The sequence below is a fragment of the Neofelis nebulosa genome, chromosome 6 (assembly GCF_028018385.1).
Source record: "Neofelis nebulosa isolate mNeoNeb1 chromosome 6, mNeoNeb1.pri, whole genome shotgun sequence".
NCBI lineage: Eukaryota > Metazoa > Chordata > Mammalia > Carnivora > Felidae > Neofelis > Neofelis nebulosa.
Genome location: NC_080787.1, coordinates 143,306,592 through 143,321,757, shown reverse-complemented (window position 1 = coordinate 143,321,757; position 15,166 = coordinate 143,306,592). Strand labels below are relative to the sequence as shown.

The following is a 15,166-nucleotide window of genomic DNA, read 5'->3' as shown; positions in this document are numbered from 1 at the left end:
GTCAAGAGCAAAAGAACTGAAAACCTAGCAACTGCCACTAGAACCTAAATAGGCAACCTATTATACTTTCCTTCCTGGTGACTAAGCCACTTTGTTTTCCCATGACAACTTTATACATCATTATTACATGTAAGTATTATCATCACAATGCTTATTTTGTCAGGCATTATCATATTTTTGCTATTACACATTCTTGGGTACAAGATGTTTTCAAAACCGTTTGCTATCCCCATTAGAAAGTGGTGAGATTATACAAATAGTTCATCAAATTTTTTTTTTAATGTACCAACTTAAGTCTAGAAATTTTAATTTCCCCAAAGTAACGTCAAGTTCAGGAAGGCTACTCATCCCCAGATAACAACATTCTATCTCTCCTTTTTGTTTAGACCTCGAGAGTGAACTCTAGCAAGATTCGCAGATGACTAATTCACTGGGGAATTCTCTGCAAAGCTATAATTTGTTTTTTCATTTTTTTTTAAAGACAGCAAGTGTGCACCTGAGCAGGGGAGAGGGGTAAAGAGAGAATCTCAAGCGGGTTCCATGCTGAGGATGAGCCTGACACGGGGCTCAGTCCCACCACCCCCAGATCACGACCTGAGCGGAAATCAAGAGTCCGATGCTCCAATGACTGAGCCACCAGGCGCCCCCCCGCCCCCACCCCCCACCCCCCCGCTGTAGTTTCTAAGGACAGTTTGGCCACATCTCGGGGTGACGCCCGTGGAGTTCACACCAGAGTCCAGGAAATAAGCTTGCACAGAATCAGAGCCTGAAGTTCTGGGTGAGGGGTAACAAGTGCCCTTCTGAAGCAAAAGAGAAACCCCACCACCACCCACTGCTGCAAACAACAAGAGGAGCCCAGCCTGAGGCTAAACTCTGCACTTTCCTGAGCCTCCGGCCAGCGCTCTGCGGGAGCTCCTGCAACAAACAGCCCCGGTTGACAAACGGGGGGGGGGGGGGGGGGGGGCCTGCGGGGACCTTCCCTTCCGCGCCAAGGGTGGCTCACCTGCAGCTTCCGCTTCTTTCTGGAGAGGCTTCCGGTCCAGTCGCTGATGCGGCGCATGCGGGCTTTGAGCGTGTCCTTCTTGGAGGCGTCCTCCGCCGCGGCCTTGGACTTGCGGCAGGGGAGGGTGAAGGACGCGTACGGCCCGGGGTCCCTGCGCTCCACCCGGGACGGCACGTCCATGTCCGAGGCGAAGGACACGCGGTGGCTGAGGCCGGCGCGCGCGCCCACGAACTCGCCGGAGAGCCGGAGGCCCGCGGCCGCGGGGCTGGCGTCCGGGGAGAGGTCGCGCAGCGAGGACAGGGAAGAGCTCTGGTTGAAGGGCTTCGGGGCCCCGGGCGGGAGGTCGGCGCCCAGGCGGGGGGCGGGCGTGCCGGGCGCCGGCAGGGAGCCCTCGGCCTCGCTGGCCTCGCTGGCCTCGCCCACGGGGCCCCAGGGGGAGTCGTACCAGGACGACTCGGAGCTCAGGGAGCTGCCCTTGCTGGAGCGCGGCCGCGAGTCCGGGGGCGAGTCGGGCCCGGGGCCCGGGCTGGGCGAGTAGCGCAGCAGCCGCACCGGGCCGCCCGCGTCCCCCGGGGCCCCCTCGGCCTCCTGGCCGCCGCCGTTGTGGAACTCGACCCGCAGGCAGCCGTCCAGCTTCCCCAGCGTCTTGATGAGCACCCTGGGGCTCTTGCGGTCCTCGCCCGGCGGAGGCGGTGGCGGCGGCGTGGCCGCCACGCTCTCGTTGCCCCCGTAGCAGCTGAGAAGGTGGCCATTGCAGTCCCTCGAGGCCACGCGCTCCTCTGCCCGCTGGTGCTGGTGCGCCACGTAGTGGAAGCCGTTCTCCGGGGAGAGGAAGTCGTTGCCCGAGGCGCTGGTCCGGTGCTTGGCGTACGCGCCGCCTTTGGGGGCCTTGCACGTGGCTCCACCGGCCCTCGAGGCATAAGGCTGATTACTCTTGCAGTGAGACAGGCAGCTCCGGGCCAGGGACCGGGACTTGTAGCCCGCGCCGCTGCTGCCGGGCCCCCACCCGTGCAGTGACTTGTCGTCTTTCGCGTGAAGGCCGCGTATTTTCAGCGAGCAAGGCTTTTGCTTAGCACCAGTGAGAGCGTTGCCGTGATTCTTGGATCCTTGAAGGGTGTACTGACTCTCCGAGTTCCCCATGTTAACCTAAATGAAGAAGAGCGGCATCAGTGAGAAACAGGACCATTATGACAGAATTTTCTTTAAAAAAAAAAAAAAAAAAGCCCCACACGTCACAGAGTGACTAAGCGACGTTTCTGCTGTGTCTCCTACAACTCAGAAAAGCAGGGACACAAGTTGCTCACCGAACTGGTTTTCTACATGCCACGCAGGTTATCAGCCAAGTGGATAAATACTGCATGCCCACGTGCTAGTTAACTTAAAAACACGTAATTTGTTGTATGATGTTAATTCGGAAGCTGAACGGGCACAAAGATCAGCTTAAGGCGGAGACCCCCTTGAGGCTCGGAGTCGGGAGGTTCTGAATAAAAGATTCTTGAAGGGGAAATGAGGGAAAAGCGCCTGTCACTCCAGTACACTGATCTGTCAGTGATTAGAGAGATTTTCATTCCATACAAAGTACCAGGAGAGCTAACGCCAGTTAGCTAGTAATAAGAGATTACTGCTCGAAACCGCCAAGTTTGTAAGAACAGGAGTCCAGGTACCACACTCTGTTGGAGCTTGGGTCTATCACACAGAGTAGGAACATGACAAAAGGAGTCCCCAAAGAGGAGGCTGAGATGAAGAACGGGGGCGGCAGGGGGAGGGGGAGAGAATAAAAGCTCTCATTTGGGGCAGAAAGACATTTTCATAAAGCTAATCTCTAGTGCTTCTCAAGTCTTTACGGGTCCCCACTTTAGAACACGATGAGAAAAAATAGTTTGAAGCTGACTTATCGGAAACCGTGCGACTCTTTTTAAAGCTCCACTTTTCTCAATGAGTCTGTTAGGCCAAACAGGCGAGTTGAAATCAGATCTCAATCTTCCCCCTTAGCGTTTCATTCTATCTAGTAGATCACCATTTGAGGCAAGCTGGAGGTCATGTTCTCAGGTCCCTTTCAAAATGAATTTAGTAGGTTTTTAATTGTAATGTTTTTCTGCCTAAGAATGTACAGCCACAAAACAAAAGTCAAATGGATTGACTTTTCTTTGGTGGGAGCTAAGCATACACATATCAAAACAAAAATGACCAGATCAAACAACTGAAGTCACTCATTACCTTAATCACAGTCTTGCAACTTGAGGTGAACCACAACTCATCTGAGCCGGCTGTACCTGAAGTCTAGTCTGTGCTCTGAGGAAGATTAACAGAAGGCTTCACGGGGTCCTGGGAACAAGGCAGCATGGTTAACAAGTACGGGAAGGGAGTCCGTGAAATGATCCTGAAAAACAGAAATACAAGGGAACCGTCGAGCATTTTACACCAAGCTTCCAAAAAGGTAAAAACAAAGGTTTCGTATAAATTCTACCAAGAAACAACCAGTGTCCAGAATCACTGTCAAAATAACAGATGAAATGTCTATAAACCGCTTGATTCATCAGAGGTGCTGGAAGATGTAAAAGAAGCTAGAACTGCCCATCCAATCTTGTAAAGGCCATTAATTCAACACACAGTCTGCAGTCCAATGTGCGCCTTTGTTTCAGGGGAGGGCAGGTGAAGGCTCTAGCATGAGTCACGGCTCATCTGTCACCACCGTCAGGAAAACAACTTGCAGCTTCTGCACACGGACAGGACTGCAGGAGCATCATCCTGATATGAAAACAGTTCATTGTTCTCGATTTGACTCAGCAGTAAAAACAAAACCCACAACGTGGAATCACAGTAAAATAGTCCCTGGCCGCAACAACTTGTGTTACGGAGGTTGACCCCACGAAGGAGATTCAGAGTTGTTCTCCAGCATATGGGTGGGCCTCTCCGCACAAGAGATAGGGGCAGGAGGCCCAACTTGGAGGGAAGGGGCAGGCTGGATGAGCTGCCATCTGGCAGTGCTCGCTCCCGGGACACAAAGCCTGAGTTTTCTCTGCAGACCTGGACAGCAGAGCAGTGACGGTTTAATGGTGACTTCTTTCCCTTTCAAAAACGGAAATTATTTGTAATTGTGTTACGATACACATAGCAGAAAACTCACCGTCTTAACCACCATAACGAGTACAGTTAGTGGTGCTAAGTACATTCACACTGTTACGCATACAATCTCCAGAACTCTTCGTGTCCTGAAACTAAAGCTCTGTGCCCATTAAGCAACAATTCCCCACCTCCCTCTCCCGAGCCCCGGCACCTACCATTCTATTTCCTGTCTCCATGAATTTGATACCCTAGGTATCTCACGCAGGTACACTCACACAGCATCTGTCTTTTTGTGACGGGCTTGTTTCACTTAGCATGATGACTTTAGGGTTCATCCGTGTTATAGCGTATGTCAGAATTTCCTCCCTTTTTAAGGCCAAGTAGTATTCTCTCATACGTATGGGCCACATTTCGTTTGTCTCCTTATCCATCAGTGGACGCATCGATTGCTTTCCACCTGGTGGCCACCGTGAGCCATGCAGCTATAGACGTGGGGGGACAAACATCTCTCTCTCAGACCCTGCTTTCCCACAAGTGAAGCTGCTGGTTCATATGGTAATTCTATGTTTTATTTTTTGAGGAACCACCAGACCATTTTCCACAGTGGCTCCACCATTTTACATCCCCACCAACTGCGTACAGGATTCCAATTTCTCTACGCTTTCACCAGCACTTGTTATTTTTCTGGCGTTTTGATAGTGGCCATCGATGGGTACAAGAGGAGACCATATCTGGTTTCACTGTGCCTTGTCTCCAATGGTTAGTGATGCTGACCATCCTTTTATTGGCACACAGCTGGTGTAACTCCTCTGGAGAGTTCAATAGTGACTTTTAAAATTAATGAAGCATTGGCCCTGGCCCTAAGTTTCTCCAATAAGACCAGAGACCCAAGTCTTCCTGAGGCCATGCACACACATAGATTTTTAAAATTGGGGGGGCAGGGGGATGCCAAAAAGATTTTTCACTTTGGGACTGGCAGGAGGATCTAAGAGCTCGTTCCAGGCCACCGGCTCAGTAATGCGGCCCCAAATGGCACCCGCTATGCTACCGACCACTTATCTTTTTAGTGGGTGGCTCCCACAAATATCTGAAAGAGGGAATCGCCCACTGGTCGGGATGCCACTGAAACATGGCCCCCGTGACCGCTGTGAGTCCGGAGCTAGATCACAAGAACCCCACCTTTTAAAAGCTCACAATAGGAGTTGTCAGTATTTCTTCAGCTCCGTGTTTTTTAAACGTAGGGAATTACAAGTGGCCAGCGTTGCTCCTGGCTGTCACCACTGGGACCTCTCCCCCGAACTGACTGCAGGGAGACTCGGTGCTTGTTTACTTTCCTCAAGACCAAGGCCCGGGGATGACCCCAAAGGTGAAAGGCTCCAGGGTCCCTCACCCACAGCCGGCCCAGCTTTGTCAGGCCCTTCTGATCTGAAGGTCACATGCCTGAAGACAGGCACACACAGCCCTGGTGTCAAGCTCTCCAACATAATTGACACAAAACTGCCATTGAGAGGCTCCCTCTGTCAGCTGCTCAAGACACACAAAGGCCAGGCTTCAAAGTCGCAGAATGGCCCCGGGATGGAAGCTTAGTCCCCAGCAACAGGTTACAACCTACATTCATCTTCTTGCTTTTGAAATTAAGCAGTTTCATTTTTATATCCTGTTATATTTGAAAAACAGAGCCCTGGACCCTGTCCTTTGCAAAAACGCTGTCCACCCAAGGCCTGCAACTTTGGGGCCCATACAGCATTCAAGAAACGTTTGTTGAACTAAGTGAAAGCAACCTCACATACCAGAAGGCTGACTTGAGCACAAAGAGCAGGAATCATTCCCAACTGGGTCTGACCACAGGACTCACACAGACGCCCATGAGGAAACATTGCAGTAATTAACATAGCACTGCCCAGAAAAAAGCAGAAGAGGGAGCAAAGAGGTGGAGAACAGTGTGCATTGTTACGTATGGTAATGCCTACCAGCTGTTCAACATCTTCAGCCAATCCTGGCAAAAGAAAACCAGCCTCAAACTGGAACGAGAAGAATTATGCGATATTTATGAGGACTTTATTGACAGGAAGGGTAATCTCTGAGGGAAACGATCACCCCTGAGGAGTTTGGCAAATTGAACAGATACTTACTGGGCATGCTTCAGCTGTGGTTTTTGTCTGGAAAAAGGAGAATAAGTAGGTCAAACGTTCAACACCCCTGACTCCTTTACTGAGGGAATTTTACGGTATTCAAGTTAAATACTTTTTTGTTGTCGTTGATAGAAAGGGGGCTGAAAATACTCAAACAACAAATTTCCTGTGACCTTTTTTTTAAAAAAGAGACTAGTTCAAAGCTCCCAATATCTTTAAACAGAAAAAAATACATAGTAGGTATACTCATCTGCAACATGTATTAGAAATACTAACATGGAGTAACATGTATTAAGTATGCTAACCTACGATTTATGTCATTAGGTATGCTAATGTGCACTGGGGCCCACAGCTGACTGATCAAGAATTTAAGGGAAGTCATTTAGCAAATATTGTGTGCTGTATAAACAGGTTTTTAATAATTCTCTTATTTATTGCAAAATAAAATATTGCAATTTTTTTAAAAAATGGACAATCTCATGAACCTAAAAAACAACCACCTTGTCTTTTGCTCTCTGCATTCCCCAACCATATAAACCTGCTATGTTGCTTGTTGCTTTTTAAAAGCTGAAATCACAAATAAGAATGGATATTTTTGGTTCAACTTGTGATCAATTACCACCCCAGAAATGCCCGGCAATGTGGAGAAATTCACAAATACATCACTACAATACCAACAGCCACGGTGACCTACCGAATTCCACAGCAAAACATCTTTCGGGGGAAATTCAAGATTTACCTTTTCTTTATTTGCCTTGAGCTTGGGCTTGAACTGATGTGTCAGATTCCCAAAGTCTCCATTTCCACGTAGTGTAGAGTTTACAGCAGAGGAAAGACTGCTTTGTCTCTGGCCTGAGCCAGCTGCTCAGAAGGAGCAACTAAAGAGGGTAAGAGCCAACCCCCCGGGGGGCCGGATGGTTCTGTGGGGAGGACCGGGGCTGAATGGGGACAGCAAGCAGAACAGAGGCGTGGGGACCCTGCACAAAAGCAGATTTACGGCTGGGCGAGGCAGTGAGGGAAGCTGACGTTCTACCACCATGAGACACCAACAAGGCTTCTCACATAATTCCAGAGAGATTTTCATACTGAAATAGGAGCCTCATCCTTGTCCAAGGGCAACATTCCAGATGGTGATAAGAACTAGGAAAAAAGATAAGAATAGGACTAACCATCATTAACCATAACAATATCTACTTGGTTTCCTTCACTGGGGGGGAAGGGGGAGAGGAATTCAATCATTAAAAAGACAAACCTCAGCATCCGGACTCTGGTTTGTGTCAGAGAACCTGGGTTTAAGGCCTGTCTCCATCTCTTAAATAGCACAAGTCTTTGGGCAAATTACTTATACTTTGAGTCTCATTTTCTCCACTTACAACTTGAGGATAAAAATATCTGACCTACCTACCTCACGGAGTGAGAACTGGGTGTGGAAATGTATGTGAAACCACCTAAAAAACTGAGAAATACAATACAAATATATAGCCCTATTATTAATTGTGGGTTAGAAGTCTAAATTTGTGTACTATGACATCAGATCTTATGACAGTCTGTTGTTTCAGACAGTTTTAATTATGTTAATTATTACATATATATGTAATATATGATATATATATATACATCATATATATAAATAAATTTGGAATCTTCCAAATTCTGTTAGCACTTTCCTGATTTTTATCAATTCCCCAAATTATAACAGCATATAAAACTACCCAATTTGTCAGAGGTCTGTCAAATGTCAACAGAAACAATGACAGCCATATACTTATGTTATTGGACAGTCATGATAGAAAATTGTGCTCATTGAACAACTAGTATTACCTGAAAGCAGTCACTCTCAACACCACGTGAATTTTGGCCCTGAGGGAACATGTGATAATATCTGGAGACATCTCCAATCAAACCAACTAGAGTCCTAGCACCTGGTAAGTAAAATTCAGGGATCCTGCTAAACTTCGTACAATCCACAGGACGATCCCCACGACAAATAATTACCTGTCCCGATACGTATGTCAGGCTGAGGCTGAGAACCTGTGCCCTCAAGGTTTACTGCCTGTCTTACTAAAACTACTAAAATACAAGACGATACCTAACAATCTGAAACATGCATTCATCTCTCTAGGATCCAAACTTACTAAATAAACGCCGTAGATAATTGCCCCAAAACCTGCTTCTCTCATTCCGCATCAGCGAACTACACTCAGAACTTGAGAACTGAAGGCCATGACTCAAAGGAGCTCATTGCTAACCACAAGACTTGAGCCCAATTTGTAAAGGAGGCAGGCAAAAGGAATATCTGGTCTCCCTGGGAATGGTGCTCTGGAAGACTAATCCTTACAAATAGAGTGGGCAGAAAGCAAGCTGCTGCTACGGTCTCAAAAGCTGATCATCCATTGTGGAGCCCCATGGGTTCTATTTCAATTCGGCAGGACCCCTTCCAACCGCGTATTAACAGATGAATGGATAAACCAGTGTGCACCTCTGAGGATGAGCATGGCTGGTACAGGGGTGGGGGCAGGGGGAATCAATTCCACGGAAACAACAGCCTGGCCTTTGCACAGTTCATCACCTAAGGAAGCCAATTTATCACAAGGAGGGTCTAGGCACTCACACCTGTTTTGTAACAAGGTCTAGTATCTGCAGCATTGCTTTAGAAATGTCTGTTCAACTGTGAGTCATGACATTCATTTAATGACTCAATTACCAGTATTTTTAAAAGAACAGACTAGAAACAGAGTGGAAATGATAAAATAGGACAGAAAATGGAGGAGTGCATCCCAGTAAGGGTTAAAACTGTCTTATGAAGCAAATTCCCATGTGTCTCCACGTGTCTGCCTGTATACTGAGTTGTGAAGTACAATCATAGCTTCTTCGTGACCAAAAAAAAAAGTGTTGAAAACAATGACTTATAAAACCACAGCTTCCAGGGGCGCCTGGGTGGCGCAGTCGGTTAAGCGTCCGACTTCAGCCAGGTCACGATCTCGCGGTCCGTGAGTTCGAGCCCCGCGTCAGGCTCTGGGCTGATGGCTCGGAGCCTGGAGCCTGTTTCCGATTCTGTGTCTCCCTCTCTCTCTGCCCCTCCCCCGTTCATGCTCTGTCTCTCTCTGTCCCAAAAATAAATAAAAAACGTTGAAAAAAAAAAATTTAAAAAAAAAAAAAACAAACAAAAAAAAACCACAGCTTCCATCAGAATGGCACATCCCATTTTAGCGAGACCCGAGGACAAACCAAGTCGAGAGAGTCTCAAAACACTTGCTCAATCACTACCCAGGCGAACACCTGAGCTAAAGACAGGAAGACCGAGATGAGGAATAGCCTCTGTCAGCAATTCTGGGCCCCACAAGTTGCACACGTGGTCCTCACCTACTTCCTTCTACAACTTAAGAGAAACTTCCACTGCATATGCAAAGTCTTCCTAGGAAGGTTAAAAATTACTCCCCCCCCCCCCAAAAAAAAAGTTAACTGAAGACCTGAGTCTTGAAGAATGAGTAGGATTCTGTTAGATGAAGACAGAAAAGAAGGGCCTTCCAAGGAGAAGAAAACCACATGTTTCTAAGACACGGCCACTCTGTGGCCACAAGCTGAGTCCCTAAGCTACTGAATAAGGAAGTGAACTAAGTGGAGAAAGACCCCAGCTTGTACGGGGAAAGGTGACAAGGCAGCAGGGCCTGATCACAGGTGTCAGGGACAAAGTTCAGAGAGATGAGAGATGGGAGCTGGGAGCGGAGGGGAGGCTGGGGAGATGTTGACTGTCGTTAGCCCATCACCCCTCCCCATCCCCCAACAGTCCCAGAAGCACCGCAGTGTGAGCCATCTCCTAGGGACACTTGAGGAAACTGTCTGGAGAAGGAGCCCACAGGTCACACCCCAAAGACAGCATGGGGACAGCACTGGCACAGGAGGTAAATGTTCTTAGTGTTGGCAGAAACTCGGGAGCTGAAGTGACAAAGAGTTCTACTCATGGCTCATCGGGAGTTTGGAGACTCTCCTGCAGATCCCACCCCCTCCTGGGCACTATGAGGGAGACAAAAGAGACGTATGGTCTGATCCCATCCCCAAAAGGGTTTATCAGCTTGTGCGGGGAGGGGCTAATTACCAATGTGAACCATGTGTAGAATCAATACGCGAGTGTATGACAACTTTAACAGCATGGAGTTTATGGGGGGGGGGGGGGGAACCAACATTCCCACAAATATTACTGGTATGTTGTTGGAATGTCGGGGAATTGAGAGGCCCAGCTCCATCTGAGCCATCACAGAAACTGAAAATATTTCGGGGGGGGGGGGGGCGGTGGCGGGGGGAAGGGGAATTAATCACCTCTTCAAGCAAAATTACAGAATAGTTTAGAATAATCCTGGTGAATATAAAGTTGTTTTATTTTTCTTTTAGAAATTATCAAACTGCCTTTCATATACTTTTATCCATGTTCTTTCTAGTGTGTGTGTGTGTGTGTAATATATCAAATGTTCAGTCCCAACCTTCTTTTTCTCCAAAGTCTGCTTCAAATCTCATCCAAAGTTTGGCCAACATCCTTGTCTCTACAGACCGTGAGCAGTGCGTTTGTTGACTGCCCAAGATTCACCGGATTCAAAATGTGCTAGCCTGACTTTTAAGTAACCTCTCACCTTCAACTTTTATGAACATGAACCCTTCCACAAAAAAGGGGAGTTCAGGCATGGGTCAGTACTTCCCAAGCTTCGTACTCAAACAGAAGACCTTGTACAGGAACCCGGGCTGTAACCACATGGCTTCTCACTGACTCGGAGACCTGCACGGACGGCATGTGCCTCAGTAAATCAGAAGCAGGCATCGTGCTCCTGAACCTCAATCACATTCTGTGACCAAAATATACCATGGTAATTGTACTGAGCGATTCTTGGCAAAATATTTCTTCACTATACACTGTTCCATTTAAGTTACAAAACGAACAGGCTTCAGCCACACATTTTTTCCCTCATTTAAGTAGGTGTTTTCCTCGCCCTCATAAATGTGTAACTCCTACTTCAGCTCAGCTTGCTGCCTGATTTGAGAGCTCATTTCTCTAAGGCTTGAGGCTACAATAGAAGTTGTTCTGGGGCCCGCAATTAACCAATTATTGCTGAACTTTTCCTTAAATTCTATGATTATTCACAACACACCTAGTAAGATTTTAGCTGGCAAATTTACGGAAACCTTCAGGAAAAAAATATGAATGGTGTTAGTAGGTATAAATTTTATAATTTATACGAATTTACAATTTTTTTGTTATCTAAAGTAGATGGGCACACAGAGGGACAGGGAGGGCCTAATGTGCCCTGAGTCGCTGTGCGCCAAGGCTGACTGGGGCACAAGAACCCCCAGAGCTTGCAGGATCATCCCTGTCTTACAGCTTCCAGGGATTAAACAATTTCACCAAGATCACTAAGGGGCCAAAGGCAGGAGTCCAACCTGGATTTTTTTTCACCATCTTTTTTTTTTTTTTTTTTTTTTTTTTTTTAGCATTACATCAAAATTATTTTAAATGTCTCTTTTCAATCTGAAATTATCCTTTTTTTTTTTAAAGTACAACTTCACGTTCAGACTTTTCTTCTAGAAAAATAGCTGTGATCCATGTACCTTTCATAAAGAAAGCACTGAAAAAGTCTTTCTCTGGAGGTATCCTTTTTCCAGGCAGGAAAGGCTTGCACAGTTGGGAATGAAGACAGGAGAAGGAAATGAAAAACTCAACTTTTAAGTTAACTAAGGAGCTGTAAGGTTAAAATGTAATTATTCTATTCCACTTTACAAAGAACATCACACAAAGGAAAAATCTGTTTTCTTGGTGGCGTAAACGTCATAATCATTAGCCTAAATATCCACTGGAATTTAGAATATACGTCCTCAAGGCTGTGGGGATGGGACATATTGACCAAGATCAGGAGGTGGGGGGTGGAGGGAAGGGCAATCCAGAAACAGAACGACCAAATAGCATCTTTCTGAAGCTGCAACTTCATCTAATGCTAAGTAATTTAATAATTGCTTTAATAAAGAAATAGATCATGAAGTAAAATATAAAATTTAACATTTTTAAGGTAAAATACAGGAGTCCAACAGTATTTAGCATTTGCATTAAGTAGCTGTAGCTACTATATCCGGCATCCTAGGGAAGATACACTTTCACTGATTAACCCAGTACGTGTTTACTGAGTAAATATTCTGTTGGACACGGTTACAGGCCTTTAGGATACAACAATAGAACCCCGCCCCCCCCCCAAAAAAATTCCTGCTTTCACGGAGCTTTAATTATAGGGGGGAGGGATGAACAGCAAACAAGGAAAGCAAATTGTTATAAGGTGACAAGTATTTTAGCCAAAAAAAAAAAGAAGGGCGTAGTAGGCTGTGTGGGGGAGGGGTGCTGCAATTTTAGAAAGAGGAGAAGAGGAAGGCCTCACCGAGTAGTGACATTTACCCAGACTAGCAGAAGACAGACAACATGGCTTCTGGGAAAAAGGCACTCGAGGCAGAGGAGAGAAAAGTGCAAATGCCCCGAGAGGTGGAACAGGCAGGCCAGTGTGGCTGGCACAGAAGGGGTCAAAGAAGGGACAAGGAGCCAGACTGCAGCCCAAAGGGACATTTTAAGGCCACTGGCTTTCGCGTTGAGATTGAAAGTCATGATTAGAGGGTGGTGACTCCAGAAGGCTCATCATGGGCCACATTTCAAGAGGACCACTGTGGCTGCCCTGTGTTGGGCTGTCTGCAGCCAAGTGGAGGCTGGGGCTGGGGGGCGATCAGGCTGCTAGAGGGATCCAGAGGACAGAGGATGCGCACTGGACTTGGGGGGAGTGATGAGGAATGGCCTGAGTCTGGATACAGTTGGAAGAAGGGCCAAGAGGATTCCCACATGGATGGGCATGAGGGGCAACAGGTCAAGAAGGCCACAGTGACTTTCATTCTGGAAGAACGGAGAAGGCACAGCAGAAGAGGTTTAGGAGAAGACAAAATACTGGGTTTGAGATGTCTGTTGGACGTTAAAGTGGCAATGTCGAGTTGACAGCTGGGGGGAGAAGCCGGCATCCAGGGGAAAGGTGGGCTTGAGGTACAAACGTGCTACTCATCCTTATGAAGATGATATTTAAAACATAAAATGGATGAGCTCTCCAAGGAAGTAAACAAAAGGAAGAGAAGAGGCCCTGGGCACTCCCAAATGAGGAGGTCAAGCAAATAAGGAGAAGCACACAAGAGAAACAGAAGGAGTAGCCAGTGAATCACATTAAGAGGAAACCAAGAAAACATGTTGCCCTTAAAGCCAATCAAAAAAATGTATTTCGGGGGCACCTGGGTGGCTCAGTTGGTTCAGCGTCTCACTCCGGGTCAGGTCATGATCTCCCAGTTCCCAAGTACAAGCCCTGCAGTGGGCTCTGTGCTGACAGCATGCAGCCTGCTTGGATCCTCTGCCCCCCTCTCCCTCTCCCCCCCCCCACCTCCCTCCCCCCGCTCAAAAATAAACACTTTAAAAAAAAAAGTCTATTTCAGGGAGGAGACTGTGAAGTTGCCGAAGGTTTCCGACAGTCCAAATAACGAGGATCGATAGTTAAAACAGCACTGAACTTAGCAACATGGAAGTTTATCCATGAACTTGACCGGAGCAGAGCGGAGCAGGGGGCAGCGATAGCCGGGTTGGAGTGAGTTTGAGGATGAGGTCAATGAAACTGAAGATGGCAAACAGAAACCGCTTGCTCTGGTTTGACTATAAAGGGCGACAGAGGAACAAACAGTAGCTAGAAGGATAGAGGAATCCCCAAACGGGTGGCGGTCCCTGGGGTGTGTCCATCTGTCTGTCTGTCTTCAGGAGAAACTGCAGCATTGAATGGGAACAACTGTGCTGTGTGCCAGAGAGAGGGGCAAATGTTCAAATGTTGCCCTTAAGTAGCCAGAGCAGAAGGACTCTCACGCACAAGAGGAGGACTTGGCCCAAGAGCAACCACCCTGGACTATTAGAGAAACTGGAGAAAAACCCTTCGAGAATAATATATGGTTGTACAGCAGGGCATTAACTCCAGCGCAGAACTCTCTGGGAGACTACTTATCACTGTGTCTTCTTATAATTTCCATTTTTCCCCTTTAAGTCATGTTGGGGGGTGGGGGGAGGAGATAAAGGTAAGTGAAGGTCTCTGCTAGGTACCACTTATTTCTAGGGTGTTCTGTTGTGGTTTTGTATGTACCTTGTCTGGCTGTTTTTGATTCATCTGTGACCATCCTATCAATTTTCAATGGAATACATATGCGTGTTACACACACCTATACATGTGTGAGTGCACGTGTATCCCGTGGCTTTACGTACACTTTTCGTGAAGCTCTCTACTCCTCATTAACCTTTACTACCGTGCGTTTGCCTGGTTTATGATTGTCTGTGTATAATGCTTCCTTTCACTGGTCACTCCGCCTTCCAGGAATGGCTACAGACGACATGAAAATACTTTCGCTCTCTCCACCCAGAATTCCTTTTCATTGGCTTTCATCATACGAACTTTCAGCTTTTGTCGTTCCCAACCCATAGACTCTGCAACTCTTGAGCCCGGCCGCACATCTCCATTTTAGAAGCCCTGCCCTAACAATTCTGCCACCATAGAGATGTGTCATGGTCAAGTACAAAAACAGGATAAGGATTATTTTCACTTTCCAGTGTTGTCCTAAAGATAGCCGGCATTTTTAAACCTTTATTTAAGTCTTAGGAACGCCCTGGACCAACTTCTTCCTGGCGTTATCTGGAGCACCTACCACATCCCTTTCCTACAGTGAAATGATAACTCAGTCTATCACTGTATAAGTGTTTATTTTTCCAAAAGCGCCTTGCATTACCTTGGCACTTAAGTAAAACCCATCTGCTGTTTTCCTGTTCCCTTCCATGCCTCCCTCTCATAAGTTACAGAACTAACAAATCCTAGACAGTCTTCTATCGGGATAGGATGGTGGGGGGCAGGGTGGGGGGAACCGCTTCATCTAAGGA

General features: G+C 47.0%; 1 protein-coding gene across 2 annotated transcripts in view; it reads right to left on the bottom strand.

Annotated features, from left to right (window-relative positions):
* The window catches only part of TIAM2 (TIAM Rac1 associated GEF 2), a 111,766-nt gene extending 108,425 nt beyond the window's left edge, over positions 1-3,341 (bottom strand). For both annotated transcript variants that reach the window (XM_058735741.1, XM_058735742.1), the window contains exons 1-2: positions 3,221-3,341; positions 1,004-2,149 (exon numbers count right to left, since the gene is read on the bottom strand). In XM_058735741.1, the coding sequence (XP_058591724.1) occupies positions 1,004-2,143 (1,140 nt within the window). In that variant the 5' untranslated portion in view covers positions 2,144-2,149; positions 3,221-3,341. The remainder of the gene's footprint in view (positions 1-1,003; positions 2,150-3,220) is intronic.
* Positions 3,342-15,166: the final 11,825 nt, after the last annotated feature.